We start from the raw sequence: 17043 nt of genomic DNA on the forward strand, positions 1-17043 counted from the left end.
AAGAGGGTTCCCTTTTCTCCACATCCCCTCCAGCATTTATTGTTTGTAGATTTTCTGATGATGCCCATTCTAACTGGTGTGAGGTGATACTTCATTGTAGTTTTGATTTGCATTTCTCTAATAATTAGTGATGCTGAGCAGCTTTTCATGTGCTTCGTGGCCATCTGTATGTCTTCTTTGGAGAAATGTCTATTTAGTTTTTCTGCCCATTTTTGGATTGGGTTGTTTTTTTTTAATATTGAGCTGCATGAGCTGTTTATATATTTTGGAGATTAATCCTTTGTCCATTGATTCATTTGCAAATATTTTCTCCCATTCTGAGGGTTGTCTTTTGGTCTTCTTTGTAGTTTCCTTTGCTGTGCAAACAGTTTTAAGTTACATTAGGTCCCAATTGTTTATTTTTGTTTTTATTTCCATTACTGTAGGAGGTGGACCAAAAAAGATCTTGCTGTGATTTACATCAGAGTGTTCTTCCTATGTTTTCCTCTAAGAGATTTATAGTGTCTGGTCTTACATGTAGGTCTCTAATCCATTTTGAGTTTATTTTTGTGTATGGTGTCAGGGAGTGTTCTAATTTCATTCTTTTACATGTAGTTGTCCAGTTTTCCCAGCACCACTTATTGAAGAGACTGTCTTTTCTCCATTGTATATCCTTGCCTCCTTTGTCATAGATTAGTTGAGCATAGGTGCATGGGTTTATCTCTGGGCTTTCTATCTTGTTCCATTGATCTGTGTTTCTGTTTTTCTGTCAGTACCATACTGTCTTGATTACTGTAGCCCAAAGTCAGGGAGTCTGATTCCTCCAGCTCTGTTTTTTTTCCCTCAAGAGTCCTTTGGCTATTCGGGGTCTTTTGTGATTCCATAAAAATTCTAAGATTTTTTGTTCTAGTTCTGCAAAATATGACATTGGTAATTTGATAGGGATTGCACTGAATCTGTAGATTGCTTTGGGTTGTAGAGTCATTTTCACAATATTGATTCTGCCAATCCAAGAACATGGTGTATCTCTCCATCTGTTGGTATCATCTTTAATTTCTTTCATCAGTGTTTTATAGTTTTCTGTATACAGGTCTTTTGTCTCTCTAGGTAGGTTTATTCCTAGGTATTTTATTCTTTTTGTTGCAATGGTAAATGGGAGTGTTTCCTTAATTTCTCTTTCAGATTTGTCATCATCAGTGTATAGGAATGCAAGAGATTTCTGTACATTAATTTTGTATCCTGCAACTTTACCAAATTCATTGATGAGCTCTAGTAGTTTTCTGGTAGCATCTTTAGGATTCTCTATGTATAGTATCATATCATCTTCAAACAGTGATGGTTTTACTTCTTTTCCAATCTGTATTCCTTTTACTTCTCTTTCTTCTCTGATTGCGGTGGCTAGGACTTCCAAAATTATGTTGAATAACAGTGGTGAGAGTGGACATCCTTGTCTTGTTCCTGATCTTAGAAGAAATGCATTCACTTTTTCACCACTGAGAATGTTTGTTGTGGGTTTGTCATATATGGCCTTTATTTTGTTGAGGTAGGTTCCCTCTATGCCCACTTTCTGGAGAGTTTTTATCATAAATAGGTGATGAATTTTGTCAAAAGCTTTTTCTGCATCTACTGAGATGATCATATGGTTTTTATCCTTCAATTTGTTAATATAGTGTTATCACATTGATTTGAATATATTGAAGAATCCTTGAATGCCTGGGATAAATCCCACTTGATCATGGTGTATTATCCTTTTAATGTGTTGTTGGATTCTGTTTGCTAGTATTTTCTTGAGGATGTTTGCATCTATATTCATCAGTGATATTGGTCTATAACTTTCTTTTTTTTGTAGTATCTTTGTCTGGTTTTGGTATCAGGGTGATGGTGGCCTCATAGAATGAGTTTGGGGCTGTTCCTTCCTCTGCAATTTTTTGGAAGAGTTTGAGAAGGATGGGTGTTAGCTCTTCTCAAAATGTTTGATAGAATTCACCTGTGAAGCCATCTGGTCCTGGACTTCTGTCTGTTGGGAGATTTTTAATCACAGTTTCAATTTCATTGCTTGTGATTGGTCTGTTCATATTTTCTATTTCTTCCTGTCTTGGAAGGTTATACCTTTCTAAGAGTTTGTCCATTTCTTCCAGGTTGTCCATTTTATTAGCAGAGTTGCTTGTAGCAGTCTCTTAGGATGCTTTGTATTTCTGCAGTGTCTGTTGTAACTTCTCCTTTTTCATTTCTAATTTTATTGATTTGAGTCCACTCCCTCTTCTTCTTGATGAGCCTGGCTAATGGTTTATCTATTTTGTTTATCTTCTCAAAGAACCAGCTTTTTGCTTTATTGATTTTTTTTTTTTTTTTTTTTTTTTTTGCGATATGTGGGCCTCTCACTGTTGTGGCCTCTCCCGTTGTGGAGCACAGGCTCCGGACACGCAGGCTCAGCAGCCATGGCTCACAGGCCTAGCTGCTCCACAGCATGTGGGATCTTCCCGGACCGGGGCACGAACCCGTGTCCCCTGCATCGGCAGGCAGACTCTCAACCACTGCGCCACCAGGGAAGCCCTGCTTTATTGATTTTTGCTACTGTTTTCTTTGTTTCTACTTCATTTATTTCTGCTCTGATCTTTATGATTTCTTTCCTTCTACTAACTTTGGGTTTTGTTTGTTCTTCTTTCTCTAGTTCCTTTAGGTGTAAGGTTAGATTGTTTATTTGAGACGTTTGTTTTTTCTTGAGGTAGGATTGTATTGCTATAAACTTCCCTCTTAGAACTGCTTTTGCAGCATCCCATAGGTTTTGGATCGTCGTGTTTTCATTGTCATTTGTCTCTAGGTATTTTTTGATTTTCTCTTTGATTTCTTCAGTGATCTCTTGGTTATTTAGTAACGTATGGTTTAGCCTCCACGTGTTTGTGTTTTTTACGTTTTTTTCCCTGTAACTGATTTCTAATCTCATAGCGTTGTGGTCAGAAAAGATGCTTGATATGATTTCAATTTTCTTAAATTTACTGAGGCTTGATTTGTGACCCAAGATGTGATCTATCCTGGAGAACTTTCTGTGTGCACCTGAGAAAAAACCGTAATCTGCTGTTTTGGGATGGAATGTTCTATAAATATCAATTAAATCTATCTAGTCTATTGTGTCATTTAAGCCTTGAGTTTCCTTATTAATTTTCTGTTTGGATGATCTGTCCATTGGTGTAAGTGAGGTGTTAAAGTCCCCCACTATTATTGTGTTACTGTCGATTTCCTCTTTTAGAGCTGTTAGCAGTTGCCTTATGTATTGAGGTGTTCCTATGTTGGGTGCATATATAATTGTTATATCTTCTTCTTGGATTGACCCCTTGATCATTCTGCAGTATCCTTCCTTGTCTCTTGTAACCTTCTGTACTTTCAAGTCCATTTTATCTGATATGAGTATTGCTACTCCAGCTTTCTTTTGATTTCCATTTGCATGGAATATCTTTTTCCATTCCCTCACTTTCAGTCTGTATGTGTCCCTAGGTCTTAAGTGGGTCTTTTGTAGACAACATATATATGGGTCTTGTTTTTGTATCCATTCTGCGAGCCTGTGTCTTTTGGTTGGAGCATTTAATCCATTCACGTTTAAGGTAATTATAGATATGTATGTTCCTAATACCATTTTCTTAATTGTTTTGGGTTTGTTTTTGTAGGTTGTTTTCTTCTCTTGTGTTTCCCACTTAGAGAAGTTCCTTTAGCATTTGTTGTAGAGCTGGTTTGGTGGTGCTGAATTCTCTTAGCTTTTGCTTGTCTGTAAAGCCTTTGATTTCTCCATAGCTTTTGCTTGTCTGTAAAGCTTCTGATTTCTCCATCAAATCTGAATGAGATCCTTGCCGGCTAGTGTAATCTTGGTTGTAGGTTCTTCCCTTTCATCACTTTAAATATGTCATGCCACTCCCTTCTGGCTTGTAGAGTTTCTGCTGAGAAATCAGCTGTTAACCTTATGGGAGTCCCCTTGTATGTTATTTGTCGTTTTTCCCTTGCTGCTTTCAATAATTTTTCTTTGTCTTTAAATTTTGCCAATTTGATTACTATGTGTCTTGGTGTGTTTCTCCTTGGGTTTATCCTGTATGGGACTCTCTGCGGTTCCTGGACTTGGGTGGCTATTTCCTTTCCCATGTTAGGGAAGTTTTCGACTACAATCTCTTCAAATATTTTCTCGGGTCCTTTCTCTCTCTCTTCTCCTTCTGGGACCCCTATAATGCGAATGTTGTTGCATTTAATATTGTCCTAGAGGTCTCTTAGGCTGCCTTCATTTCTTTTCATTTTTTTTTTTTTTAAATTCTGCTCTGCAGCCATAAATTCCACGATTCTGTCTTCCAGGTCACTTATCTGTTCTTCTGCCTCAGTTATTCTGCTATTGATTCCTTCTAGTGTTATTTTTCACTTCAGTTACTGTATTGTTCACCTCTGTTTGTTTGTTCTTTAATTCTTCTAGGTCTTTGTTAAACATTTCTTACATCTTCTCAATCTTTGCCTCCATTCTTTTTCTGAGGTCCTGGATCATCTTCACTATCATCATTCTGAATTCCTTTTCTGGAAGGTTGCCTAACTCAACTTCATTTAGTTGTTTTTCTGGGGTTTTATCTTGTTCCTTCATCTGGTACATAGACGAGATGAAAAGGCAGAGGGCTGTCTTTCTGTGAATGTGGTTTTAATTCCACAGGCTGCAGGATTGTAGTTCTTCTTGCTTCTGCTGTCTGCCCTCGCTAAAACTGGTTTTTAAACCTCTTTATTGGAGTATAATTGCTTTACAATGGTGTGTTAGTTTCTGCTGTATAGCAAAGTGAATCAGCTATACATATACATACATCCCCATATCTCCTCCCTCTTGTGTCTCCCTCCTACTCTCCCTATCCCACCCCTCTAGGTGGTCACAAAGCACCGAGCTGATCTCCCTGTACTACGCAGCTGCTTCCCACTAGCTATCTATTTTACATTTGGTAGTGTACATATGTCCATGCTACTCTCTCACTTCGTCTCAGCTTACCCTTCCCCCTCCCCGTGTCCTCAAGTCCATTCTCTATGTCTGTGTCTTTATTCCTGTCCTGCCCCTAGGTTCTTGAGAACCATTTTTTTTTTGATTCCATATATATGTGTTAGCATACGGTATTTGTTTTTCTCTTTCTGACTTACTTCACTCTGTATGACAGTCTCTAGGTCCATCCACCTCACTACAAATAACTCAAACTACTACAATTTTAACTCTGAAAATGTGTTGAATGTATTCATTTGAACTTCAATAAATGATTTTAAATAATTGGGCAAAAGAGAGCCACTACTAGGTTTGGTTTGCAAATATCGTTGATCAAGTATTTCTAATTTTTGTTTGAATACAGTTATTACATAGAGCCTACATACATGCAAATTATTTGATTTTCCTTTTTTAAATAACAGGTATTTATGGGGTACATAAGAATCACTGTAGGCACACACAGCAGTAAACAAGGCAGCTATTGTCCTATTTTCATGGAGGTGCAGAGGCAGACAAGTAATCAAATAAATGAACAAGGTAACTCAGGTAATGATAAACACGGTGAAGAAAATAAAACAAGGTATGGGACAGAAGATGAGTGGAAAGGTACTTCAGACTAGACCAGGGGCACATCCTATCCGAAAAAGTCAGACCTGAAAGACCATGTATCTCTGTGGAGACTGTGAATGAACAGCTCAAGAGGAAAGCAAATGCAAAAGCCCTAGAGCAGAAAGGGGTCTGACATAAGGGGGGAATAAAGGCCAGTGCCATTTATTAGAGATTGAAAGTTTTCTATGATAAACCAATTATTTATCTGCATCTCACTGTGCCATTTATGAACTCTGGCTGACCTAGAATTTTCAACAATATAAAAAGATACTCAGAATGACAAAAAAAATACATTTCTTCAAACCTCCCAAAAGATGTTAAAATGAAGTATGATTAATGCTTAAAATATATTAAAAACAAAAATCCTGTAAAGTCTATGTATCTAATTGCTTTTCAAAATGTTGTCAAGGAAAAAAGTACTTTCCAATGAAGTATTAATAAAAGAGACCACATGAAAACTGGGTGATTCAAAAACTTAATAATTCAAATGTTTTGCCATACAGAACGACCAACTAACCACAAACATTCCTTTAAATATTTTTATTATCATGAGAACATGAAAACTAGCAATATACTGAAGTGCCTTCTTAAAAAGCTAGTTTTGAAATATTTATGAAGCTGTTCCTTATAGTAAAATTCTTTATTAAAGGCATCACATTATGCTATGGACAAGAAGCTTCAGCCAACATAACAGGCAGGTATACTGGTTGAAGCTAAAACTAAAGAGGTTGTTTAAGACAAGATAACAATTACCCAATGTTTTGGCAGCAATAAACAGTAACAGCACTTTAATAAGGTCTTTAACAATCAGCCCAAACAGTCAATTTTGTTACAAATAATATCCTGAAGTCACGAATGTTTTCAACGCTGGTTAAAAAAATGAGATCCAAGTACATGCATTTCCTAGTTCATACTGAAGAATACTATTTACAAGTAAAGTTCCATGGCAAGCAATCTTTTTTCCAAGAGAGTCAATTGAGGGGGAAAAGAGGACCTGTATAATCTCCATGTTTAAATAAGAAAAATAACTTTTATCATTATAAATTGCAACATCTGCAACTACACTTAAACATTATGTTATTATTTCCAGTCACCAAAGGGGTTTTTGTTTGCCTAATATTTCAGACAGCATACAACAATGCTGGTTACATAAAGCTGCATTTGGCAAGCTCTGAGTATAAAAGGAAAGTGACATCAGAGTTGCACCACGGACCAGGGATGAAAAATGACCATCTAATTAAAAGGATTATTAAGGCCCAGGAAAGCAGGAGGAAGGGGGTTACTATCTGTGAGGAGAGACAGGGCTAGAGGTAACCTAATAGGTAATCCAGAGAAGTTAGTGGTGCTGGGATACAAAATACCATGTGAAAACCTTTTCTAAAGGTTTAGAAATGGTTCTAAAGGTTTAGAGTCCACTCTAAATTTGTTATAAAACGAGGAGGAAACATTCTTATTTTTAAAACAGGAGAAGGTAACAGGAAACACTCATTAAGCCTTTCTAGATCTCTCTGTGCTCTTTCGCTCCAAGGACCAAATGCCACATAAGTGACAAGTCTATACAGCCTCTCAAAACTAGTATCAACAGCAAGACAGAATTTACTCATTTCCAAGAGAGCTTTCTTAACGTCCCAACTCACTTGAAAGGGAGTGGGATTGTTATGTGCTTGCTGATGTTGCTATTTTTAGTTTCTTGTTCCTTAAGTTAGTGAGGTTGAACTGGTCCCATGAAGTCTATGGGCTGCTTGCTCATCACTGACCAGAGGAAAGGTTTTGAAAGACGAGTTAAGAACATGAATTTTTTTTAATATAAAAACTCAGCTAAATATTTTTTGTAATGAGAAAACGTATTACAAAGCACAGCTTTACCAAAAAATTGTTATTCAATTATAATAGAAAGTGTAAGTCTCCAAGGCATTATCTTTAATTTCTGAAACAAGAGTCATTCAAGAAAAAGTTAGAAATTTGCTTGAAGCACCTAAATGACTCATTATGAATTATTCCTTTTATTATTTATATCTGAATGAGATGTCCTATGAGAATCTTTCATGAAAATATAAAGGTACTCTCTTAAATGGTAGTTAGTTCCAAAGTACTAGAACACAACCTGAATTTGAAAATCTGTGAATTCTGTATTCATTTATCAGTGACCAAAACAATCTCAAAGACGCTGAGGAAACTCTTCGCTTTAATTTGCAGTCAATATTTAATTTAATGAATATATCTCAGCTTTACAAAAAAGCAAAAGAGTGTTAGTCCATAAAAAGAAATGATTAAAAATGAAATGATTAACTTTTTCCAAAAGTATTTTTCAACTTAGTTATCAAAGCCTAGAAATCACCAAGTATATGTCCTGTCTGAAATCTTTTATACCAAGGTAAAGACCAATACTAACTTTTTTTCACTTTCAACAATTTATATTACTTATATTTCCTAAGACATACATGCAATTATATTCAAAAACACTTTATCAAAACAGATATACTATATATTATTGATTATTTTTAATTATTAAAAATATTTTACGTATTCAGATATGCACATTTCCCATCTATACAGTCCTAAGTCAGTGGTAGAATATTTTAGCATTTCTTAATCAAACCTTAAAGGGCTGCATTAACCATACACCTAATACAAAATATTTTTACTTTGGTTTCCTTTTCTATTTGTTCATGAAACAAGGATAGCAGATCTTGTAAACTACTAGCTAGGATTTACAAAGCACTAGATAACAGGGGACACGAGGGATTAGGGAATGCTTCTTCACAACTGTGGTGTGACTTTAAAAAGAGGTCACCACACTTAAGAGGGTAGGGGTGTGAGGTATGGGCATCAAGATGGCACCAATGATTCTCACCTCCTGACATTCACATTTTTGTATAGTCCCCTCTCTACAAAATAGGATCTTACAAAAATGAAGATGTGATTTATGAGGTTAAGTCTTAAAAGACCCCGAGGTTCTGTCTTGCTTTCTCTTGATCCCTCAACTTTGGAGGAAGCAAGCTGCCATGTGAAGACACTCAAGAAACTCTGCAGAGAGGTCCATGCAGAAAGGAACTGGAGCTTCCTGCCCACAATACCACTAACTTGCCAGATAGGTGCTAAGCCACCCTGAAAGTGAATTCTCCAACCCCAGAAAAGCTTTCAGATGGTAGCAGCCTGAGCCAACAACTTGACTGCAAGCTCAAGAGACTATGAGCCAGAGCAAACAACAGACAACTAATACAGAGTATATAACATATCTGGCAGAGAACACCATGCACAAAAAAAGTACAGAGGGATGATATAGTCAAGCAAGCTTGGGTAAGCAGTTCAGGATGGTTAAAGTATGAAGAGATGAACCTAGAGAAGTATGCAGGGTCCCGGATCAGAGATTCTTTTCTGCCCAGCTAAGGAATTTGGACTTTATCCTATAGGCTAAGCAATAAGTAGGGAAGTCAGTGCAAGTTCTTCAACAGAGAAATAACATAACTAGATTCAAATTTTAAAAGAAATACTGAGTAGCAGTAGAGATTAAATGGTAGGGAGGAGGGCACTATGACTGGAAGCTGTCCCATTAGGAAGGCCAGTCAGCATATTCTCTTACCAGTGCAAGAGGAGAAATGAAGAACAGCTGTGAGGTAGAACTCTTCTGGGGCCCATCCATATTCACAGTCAGAGAGTTCACAGCCAGCTGGGCTCCAACAAGCTGACTCCATTAATGGTACAGGCGCAGAGCTGACCCCTCCCGCAACCACGTGGACAAAGACCTTTCAGTATCATCCTCGCCATTAAGTCACTTCCCATTCTACTCAAAAACAGAGGCTTTAATGCCAGTGCAGGGTCCTACAGATGCATATCCTCAAAACTAGTGAATGCTATTCCCTAACCACCAGGAGCTGTTAGGCCTCAACATGAGTTCTACCATGAGAATGAAGTAAATCCATCAAGAGGCCAAAGCAACTGCTGAATCCAAAACGGAGTCCAAATAACTAGCTAAATGCCACCATTCCCAACCCCACTCCACTATTCATCCATGGTAGATCTTTTTTCAGAGCCCTGATTATCCCTACTCCTGTGGACCACCTTCTGCCAAGCCATATGAACACTGAGAACCACACCCCCCAATTTGCCAGGGGTCACTACTGATTGTCAATGATGCTGCCTTGAAGCCAGCAAAATTCTCATTCTTAAGACTCCAGATTTCCCCCTTTTATCACAATATGCTTATTAACATGAATTAAGATTCTGATACAATGATTTCATTTATATAATTTCAAAAAGCAGTAAAACCAAACTACTGGATTGTTTAGGGATGCATTCATCATTTTCAAAGAGCAAAAAAATTAAATCCATAAAAAGCAGGATAGTGGTTATCTCTGCAGGAGGAGATGAAAAGTTTTGACTGAGACAAAATGCATGGGGAGGGAAAATTTCTGAGGGTGCTGCAATGTTTTAATTTTCAGTCTGGGTGTTGGTTACACATGTGTTGGCTTTAATGTTATTCATCAGACTGTATGTATACTGGTTTTATGTACGTTCTGTTTATTACATTTCTTAATAAAAATGTTTATAGAAAGGCAAGACCCCTTGACCCACAAAAAATGTTTAAAATCACAAAAATATGCAAATAACATACAGAAAATCCACTTAAGAGGATAATTTAACTACTAATATGTATGATTAAAAAATATGTTTAAAAATGTAAACATGTAACTAGTAAATATGTATCGTTAAAAAATATTTCTGTCCCACCAGCAGCATTTTTCTCCTTATCAAAACAAATATTTGCCTCCTAAATCAGTAAAAGTTAATTGAAGTATCACATCTACTGCTGGTGAGCATGATAAAACTGGTTCTCATACTCTGATGTGATCACTAAAGCAATGTGGCCTTTTGATCCAGAAATTCTTCAAATTCCCGAAACTGAAATATGAGAAGAATTATAAGCATAAAGGTCTTACCCTCAATGTTATTTTTCTTTAACAGCTAGAAGAAAAGTTAGAACCAACATAAATAATAAATAGCAGAACACTGTTTAAGAAAATTATTTATCTATTTGAGGAACTATATGTTACTCTTTAAATTGACCATTATGGTTACTGTAGTTATATTTTTTAAAAATCTTCAATGGAAATATATACTGAAATATTTATGTATCAAATGATTATATAGTATTTCCATCAAAATAATAGGTAAGGCTATGAAAAGTAGGTGAGGGTATAAATGAAACAAGATTGGCCATTAGTTGATAATAGCTGAAACTGAGGAATAAGTACAATTTTCTATACTTGTATTTGGTACATGTTGAAATTCTCCATAATAAAATTTTTGTAAAACTAGGGGGAAAATTAAGGTGATGAACTGAAATTATATAGCTGCATCTTTCTAAGCTAAGAAAAACAGATAGGATAGGATGGAGGGAAGAAAAGCAAATCAAAATCCACTGTTTATGTTAAGAAGCCTTCAATATTTTCTTTTATTTCCAAACTTTCTGTTTTATTACTTCTATAGTTTACTTAGCTATTTCATCTAATCTTTTGAACATAATTTAGTGCAAATAGTTTCTAAATTGCAGTTAACCAGAGATTCCTGAATCTATCTTCTAAGACAGATACGGTGAATTATTTTTCTGTTCACCATCTACTTCAGATTCTTCCTGGCTTTTTAAGCTACAGTTTTACAGCTGTTCTATTTTGAAACCTAGTTTCTTCTACTGCATATTTATGTATTACATGCATCTTAAAACCGGTATTTTGGTACTTTATATTTAGCCGAAAATGCAGTTCTTGTCTTTTCTTTCAGAGACAGTTAAAAAAAATCAAATATTGACAGTTTATGTGTGCTTATATTGGTTACTCATAAACTGTTGATTAACTAATGCCATAATGAGTATTGTACGTATCTGAAAAGTTAAGTTACTCTGCAGTTATATTAAAATCTCTCTGTGTGTATGTGTTTCAATTGCCATAAAGAAAAGCTAAATGTAGGGAATTAATTTTGAAATACACTTACCAGGATGGTTAGAAATGGGAGGCTGGAATGCAAGCTCATTGTGAACTGGCGGCCCTAAAGAAAAGACAATAAAAATCCCATTTTCATTTATTAAAAGTTTTCCAATGCTGAAACTTTTAATAAACCTTAAATATAACTATCATACCTTAGGAATTGTTTAGATCAAGCTTATGCAATGTCTAAGAATGTAAAAGCTTAGTTTACTTTATAATTATAATAAGCAAGTACTCTTGAATTACTTTTGTAGCTATTTAATAGCCAACATTTTAGAGCTGTATACCAACTGTTAAACAATTTACAATAGTTGTACATGCAAAATTTAATGTAATTATAAATTATCCATGTAATACAGTACAATTCATAATGTAATATATAATAATAATTCAAATTGTGAGGTCCATTTTAAAACAAGTGTTTATTGTTTATTAAATTAAGAATATTTACAAAATGGCACAGTAGCTAACATAACTGAGAGATTATTATGTGTTAAGACATTGTGCTAAACACCTCACATGAATTATTACATTTACTTCTTACAACATCCCTGAGACAGATACTACTATTACTACCCTTAAGTCTTAGGGAGGTTAAATAATTTGCCAGTGGTCACACAGCCAGTTAAGGGTCCAAACTCAGCACCCGTAACAACTATGCTGGCCCAGGCAGCCATTAAAAACTACATTCTCTTAAGACATGGAAAAATAGTAACATAACTGTAAAAAAGCAGGGTACAACAACATAGTCACAGTCTGATTTCCTTCTCCCCCCAAATTTATATATATACCCGACTATATGACTGGAAGGAAAAATGTGACAAAATATTAGAAGTAGATATCTCTGGGTAGTAGGATTCTGGATAATTTTTATTTTCTTATTTACTCCTCTGTGTATTTTCCAAGTTTTCTTTGGTATTATTAATCTTATAATGGAGGAAAAGGGATTTAATATATATGAAAGATTTATACTCTTGATTTTACTAGGCCAAATGAACAATGTTCCTGTTCTGCCTGAAACTACAAGCTATGGTTATCAGTAGGGTATCCCTCCCAATCAAGCCTGCACAGAGTAGAGGAATGACAGATTCAACATCTGAGTGTCTATGGTATGCTGAACTCTGTGGTGAGAGAAACCTTGAGATCTTGACACTCAAGGAGTTTCAATACACTTAGGGTGGATATACAGATACACATGAGATCTAACAACATACACAAAACAAACAAATGAATGGCAATCAATGTGGTGTTAATGAAATATCAGCAACAAAGAAATAAAAGTATTCTGTAAATATCAATCCTCTAAAACAAAGGTATGATAACATAACTATGAAAAATAAAACTGTTTACCAAAAATACTGAAAAAGCACTAATCATTTAATGAAACCAAATTTTAAGATGACTAAAAGATGTAAAAACATTTTTAAAAAAATAGAAAGAAAACAAAGTTCTCAAAAAGAAAAGGCCCTTACAACAAAAACAAGAGCTTACAGTAATGTCCGGGATGGGGCGGCATAGGCGGGTGGTGCTGAAGATGGCCGTTTTGATGGTGAGGCAAATTAGGTGTGTATGGTGCAGTTCTACTTCCAGTCCAGGTGGTAGTGCTGTCTAAAAATTAAGGCCCACATGGATTAATTTGCTTTTATAAACTCTGCCTATTTTTTCTCAACTACTTAGAAGATTTTAAAAAGCATATACATACTATGATGGTAAGTAGCTGGCTGACCAGTAAATCCATTCTGCTGCTGTCCTGGCTGAGGCCCTGAAGCTATCTGCAACAATCCTTCACTATGGCTGCCTGCCAGTATACTGGCAGGCTGACCTAGAGGAACAAGAAGACATTAATATGGTACATTTATAGAGGCAATCCTATGGTTTTATACAGTAAATGAAGGATCAATTATATCTGATGGTCACAATTACAAAGATGAGCAAAAAGCAGAATTCACCCATGGCCTATATAATAAAAAAACCCTAGAGTCATCTATAAAGGCAAACCTTAACTTGAAGAAGTTCAAAATTATTCTATCTTTAAGTAATATCGAGCTAATTTTATTGGCCCATTGCTTCACAAATATTCTTCAAATGCCAGCAAAACCCCACTATAGGTCTAGCCTATCATAATAACTTCTTCAGAAGCACACTAGCTCACTCCCAGCCACTCCATCTAGCTCTGGACCTTTCTGACTAGGACTCCAAAAGTCCAGGCTCAAGAAAATGTTGGAAAGTTCATTATTATCAGCACTGGTACTGGTAATGGCAGAATGCTAGAGGGTGATCAAAGAAAAGGAGAGCAGGCAAATATTTTAAATGGAATGTGATGGGTAAGGTGAGAAGGTTAAAAAAAAAAGGTAAGCTCCACTGTCCAATCAACACAGCATCTGCTAGTTAAAACAAAACAAAACAAAAAATCAGTCTATTTTGAAATTTTTTCATGTGCTTTTAAAAATCAAGAATTGCCTCTAAGAACACTACCATACTCCTGGATTCACAAGAAATTAGTTGCTCTCTCTGTATGTAATATACCAGGAGAACTATTCTATTCAAAACCATTCTAAGAAATTGCTTACATTTTTAAGGCTTTATTTTTTGTACAGAAAAAGCTTAATTTCTTCAAGCAAGAATTAATTAAGTCAACTGTGCATCTCACTTGGAAAGCAATGAAATTCCATAATTGTTATTTGTTACTGTCATTACCTCAATCTTTTCTCATCTATGTGGGAGTATAATCAGATAGAAGAGAGTAAATGACACCATTGCTCGAATATGCAATGAACAGCTCAAAGTATGAAGAAAAAGGAACATCTTTCTCCTCTCTACAACTCACATTTCCTTAAGGCTAAGATTATAAAATTGAAAGCTAAAGAGACTACTTCAATACTCTCTATTTTTTTAAAGAGGATGTTTTCAGCTACCTCCCATCCTATTCATCCCCCTCAAATTTTTCCATCTTTAAAGTTAATTAAATTTTTACTCTTGCTTTTTAACGACTGTACGGGGTGCATACTCTTAGCTATCTTACAAAAACTGTCACTTGCAGAAGAAATTAAATTATTTTAATTTACTACAGATATTTAGCAAGAAACCCTGAAGATACTCAGGTACCAAATGAACATAAAGCCCACTGCAGTTATCTGTACTGAGTATTTCCATTACACAATTCCAAGTACATAAAATGAAATTAAACAACTAAATCAGCTCACATAGTCTTCCAATTGCCCTATTTTAGTCCAATTTCTTTTCTTTCTTCTAATTTTATCAATACACTTTTTGAGATCTAAGGAACCATTCTGCAACAAATTCTAAAACTTATGGTAATCATTACTCATTGCGAAAATATATCCAAAAAACACCAAGACAAAATTATCCACATTTCATTCATATCACTTTATTTGAATAGGACTCAGCCCCAGGGAACGTAACAGTTAAAATGAAGTCACTTTAGCAAGCATCAACAAAGGCATGCAAATTCAACCTCCAGGTAGTATCAACAGAGGTTAAGTGGCACTAATCTATGCTCAAGTGGCTGTAACGTACCTTCTTTTATTCTCCTTCCCTACCCACTCTGTTTGTCAACTATATTCCCAAATTAGTGAATAAAGAGTAGACAGATAACAGAAGCACCAAGTGGTTAAAGATTCAGGTTCCCAAGTTTGTGTTTAACCTATATGGCCCACTTGGAATATGCTGTCTATAGTGAGACTGTCATCTCATGTAGCAAATCCAAAAGATATTGTGTGAAGAGGTAAAATGAATTAAAGAGGGGGAAATTTGGTATACTTTATTTGAAACTCAATTGTAGAAATCAGTCCTACAGAAATCAGTCCTTTGATCTTATTCCAAAGATCAACTTTCTATGTTGAATCTGATCTGATATTAAACAGAATAATGCTTCCTTTGATAGCAACTAACAAGTATCAGTCCAGATCTATCAACAATTCACTGCTGATGTGGGCTTAGATACAATCTCCTTAGCAAGCAGGTACAAATAATACAATACAAATGGGAAGACCCTGTTCTGTGATTAATTTAAAAACAAAAAGAAGGCCACTCAACTTGCCAAGTTGAAAACTGTCCAACCTTTGGTGGCTATGCAAATAAGATCATTATTTCCTTGACCAGGCCCCAAGAAAATCTGGACCTAATAGCACTCTGCCTCCATGACATGGCAGAGAAGGTGAGCACCTCTTTAATGGGAAGAATCTTTTGAAAACAGACTTGTTAGAAAAAAAATAAAATAAAGTTAGATACACAGAATTTAGCTTTATTTCAAAGTTGACTAAAATACTTAACATCTATCTTGAGGGTTATATGTTTGTTACTAACAAATTTGTCAAGATTCCTTTTTCTAAGTTTGCACAACTGGAGACTGAGATGACTATTATAAAGTAATATTCTGCCAAATACAGCAAAATAAAAATACTGATTAGAGGAAAGCTTGCAATTCCATTAACAAAGATTTTTATAAACCTCTTGGTTCAAAACTACTTGTTGGTAACTTAAATATTTCTCTAAAATAGATCTGAAAGCTTAAGAGACTTCTTACTTCTGCGTGTAATAAAGTACAAATTACACCATTAATTTAAATCATTACTTAAATTCCAAGTGACTATACATCAACATAAGAACATTTAAATAAATTACAAACACCATTTTTTTCCAGGACAACTCAAAAACCTATTTAATGCTTGTTTACCTATGAAAGATACTCTGTTGGAGGTTTCCTCCAAGCGGTTACCTATAAATATTTAATGGTTAGGAAAATTCATCTTGCTGACTACATCTGACTCTACAACTCACTTGTGGAAGCCACAGGAATGTTGGGAAAGTTGGTGGTGCTGGTAGCGTTAGACTCAGATGGGGCTAAGAGAGCTGGGGTGCTGTAGGTCTCCGTCGATGCACGATTACTTGGTGGATGCTGGATAGTTTGAATTGAATGCCCTTCAGTGGATAATGATGGCTGTCCCTCAAAGTCATGAACATATTCATCCTTCACCAACATACTAGGTGGAGCTATACAGAAAAGCAAACATATTTTAAAATCTTATAAGCTTCTATTCCCAGAAAAAAAAAATCTTATAACTAATATAACAACACCTTAAATCAACTATAGTGTGTATCAGTCTAACTCAGAATTTTCTAGTACTATTTTTAAAGCATACTATTCTATCAGCAAAGCTATTTATTTAGAGGTAGTGGCATCAGATCAATCTGACTGACTCCTTGAAATCTGAAGGTAGACCATATTCCAACAACCTCCAGCAATAGTCCTAAAGAGGTATTTTTAGTTTCTTGATTAATAATCTAAAAGTAATCATCACCTTAAATACATAGAATAAAGTAGACAAAAAATCAAGTGGCTGGGGAAAATATTTACCTAGTTAAGACGACCAAATTGAGATCAAGTAATTACTTTTTTTAATCTTTTTGCTAATTTCACGGTGTAAAAATATGAGTGGGATCTGACAGCTATCCAATTCCAGATCT

General features: G+C 35.4%; 1 protein-coding gene across 4 annotated transcripts in view; it reads right to left on the reverse strand.

Moving 5' to 3' along the window:
* The window catches only part of SMAD4 (SMAD family member 4), a 59948-nt gene that overhangs the window by 18882 nt on the left and 24023 nt on the right, over positions 1-17043 (reverse strand). For all 4 annotated transcript variants that reach the window (XR_009534944.1, XM_060122091.1, XM_060122092.1 and 1 more), the window contains exons 5-8: positions 16357-16569; positions 13259-13378; positions 13048-13164; positions 11564-11617 (exon numbers count right to left, since the gene is read on the reverse strand). Coding sequence is in view for 3 of the 4 variants with exons in the window: in XM_060122091.1 (XP_059978074.1) it covers positions 11564-11617; positions 13048-13164; positions 13259-13378; positions 16357-16569 (504 nt within the window). In the remaining variant the exon portion in view is untranslated. The remainder of the gene's footprint in view (positions 1-11563; positions 11618-13047; positions 13165-13258; positions 13379-16356; positions 16570-17043) is intronic.

Source organism: Lagenorhynchus albirostris, chromosome 14 (assembly GCF_949774975.1).
Source record: "Lagenorhynchus albirostris chromosome 14, mLagAlb1.1, whole genome shotgun sequence".
In the NCBI taxonomy this organism is placed as follows: domain Eukaryota; kingdom Metazoa; phylum Chordata; class Mammalia; order Artiodactyla; family Delphinidae; genus Lagenorhynchus; species Lagenorhynchus albirostris.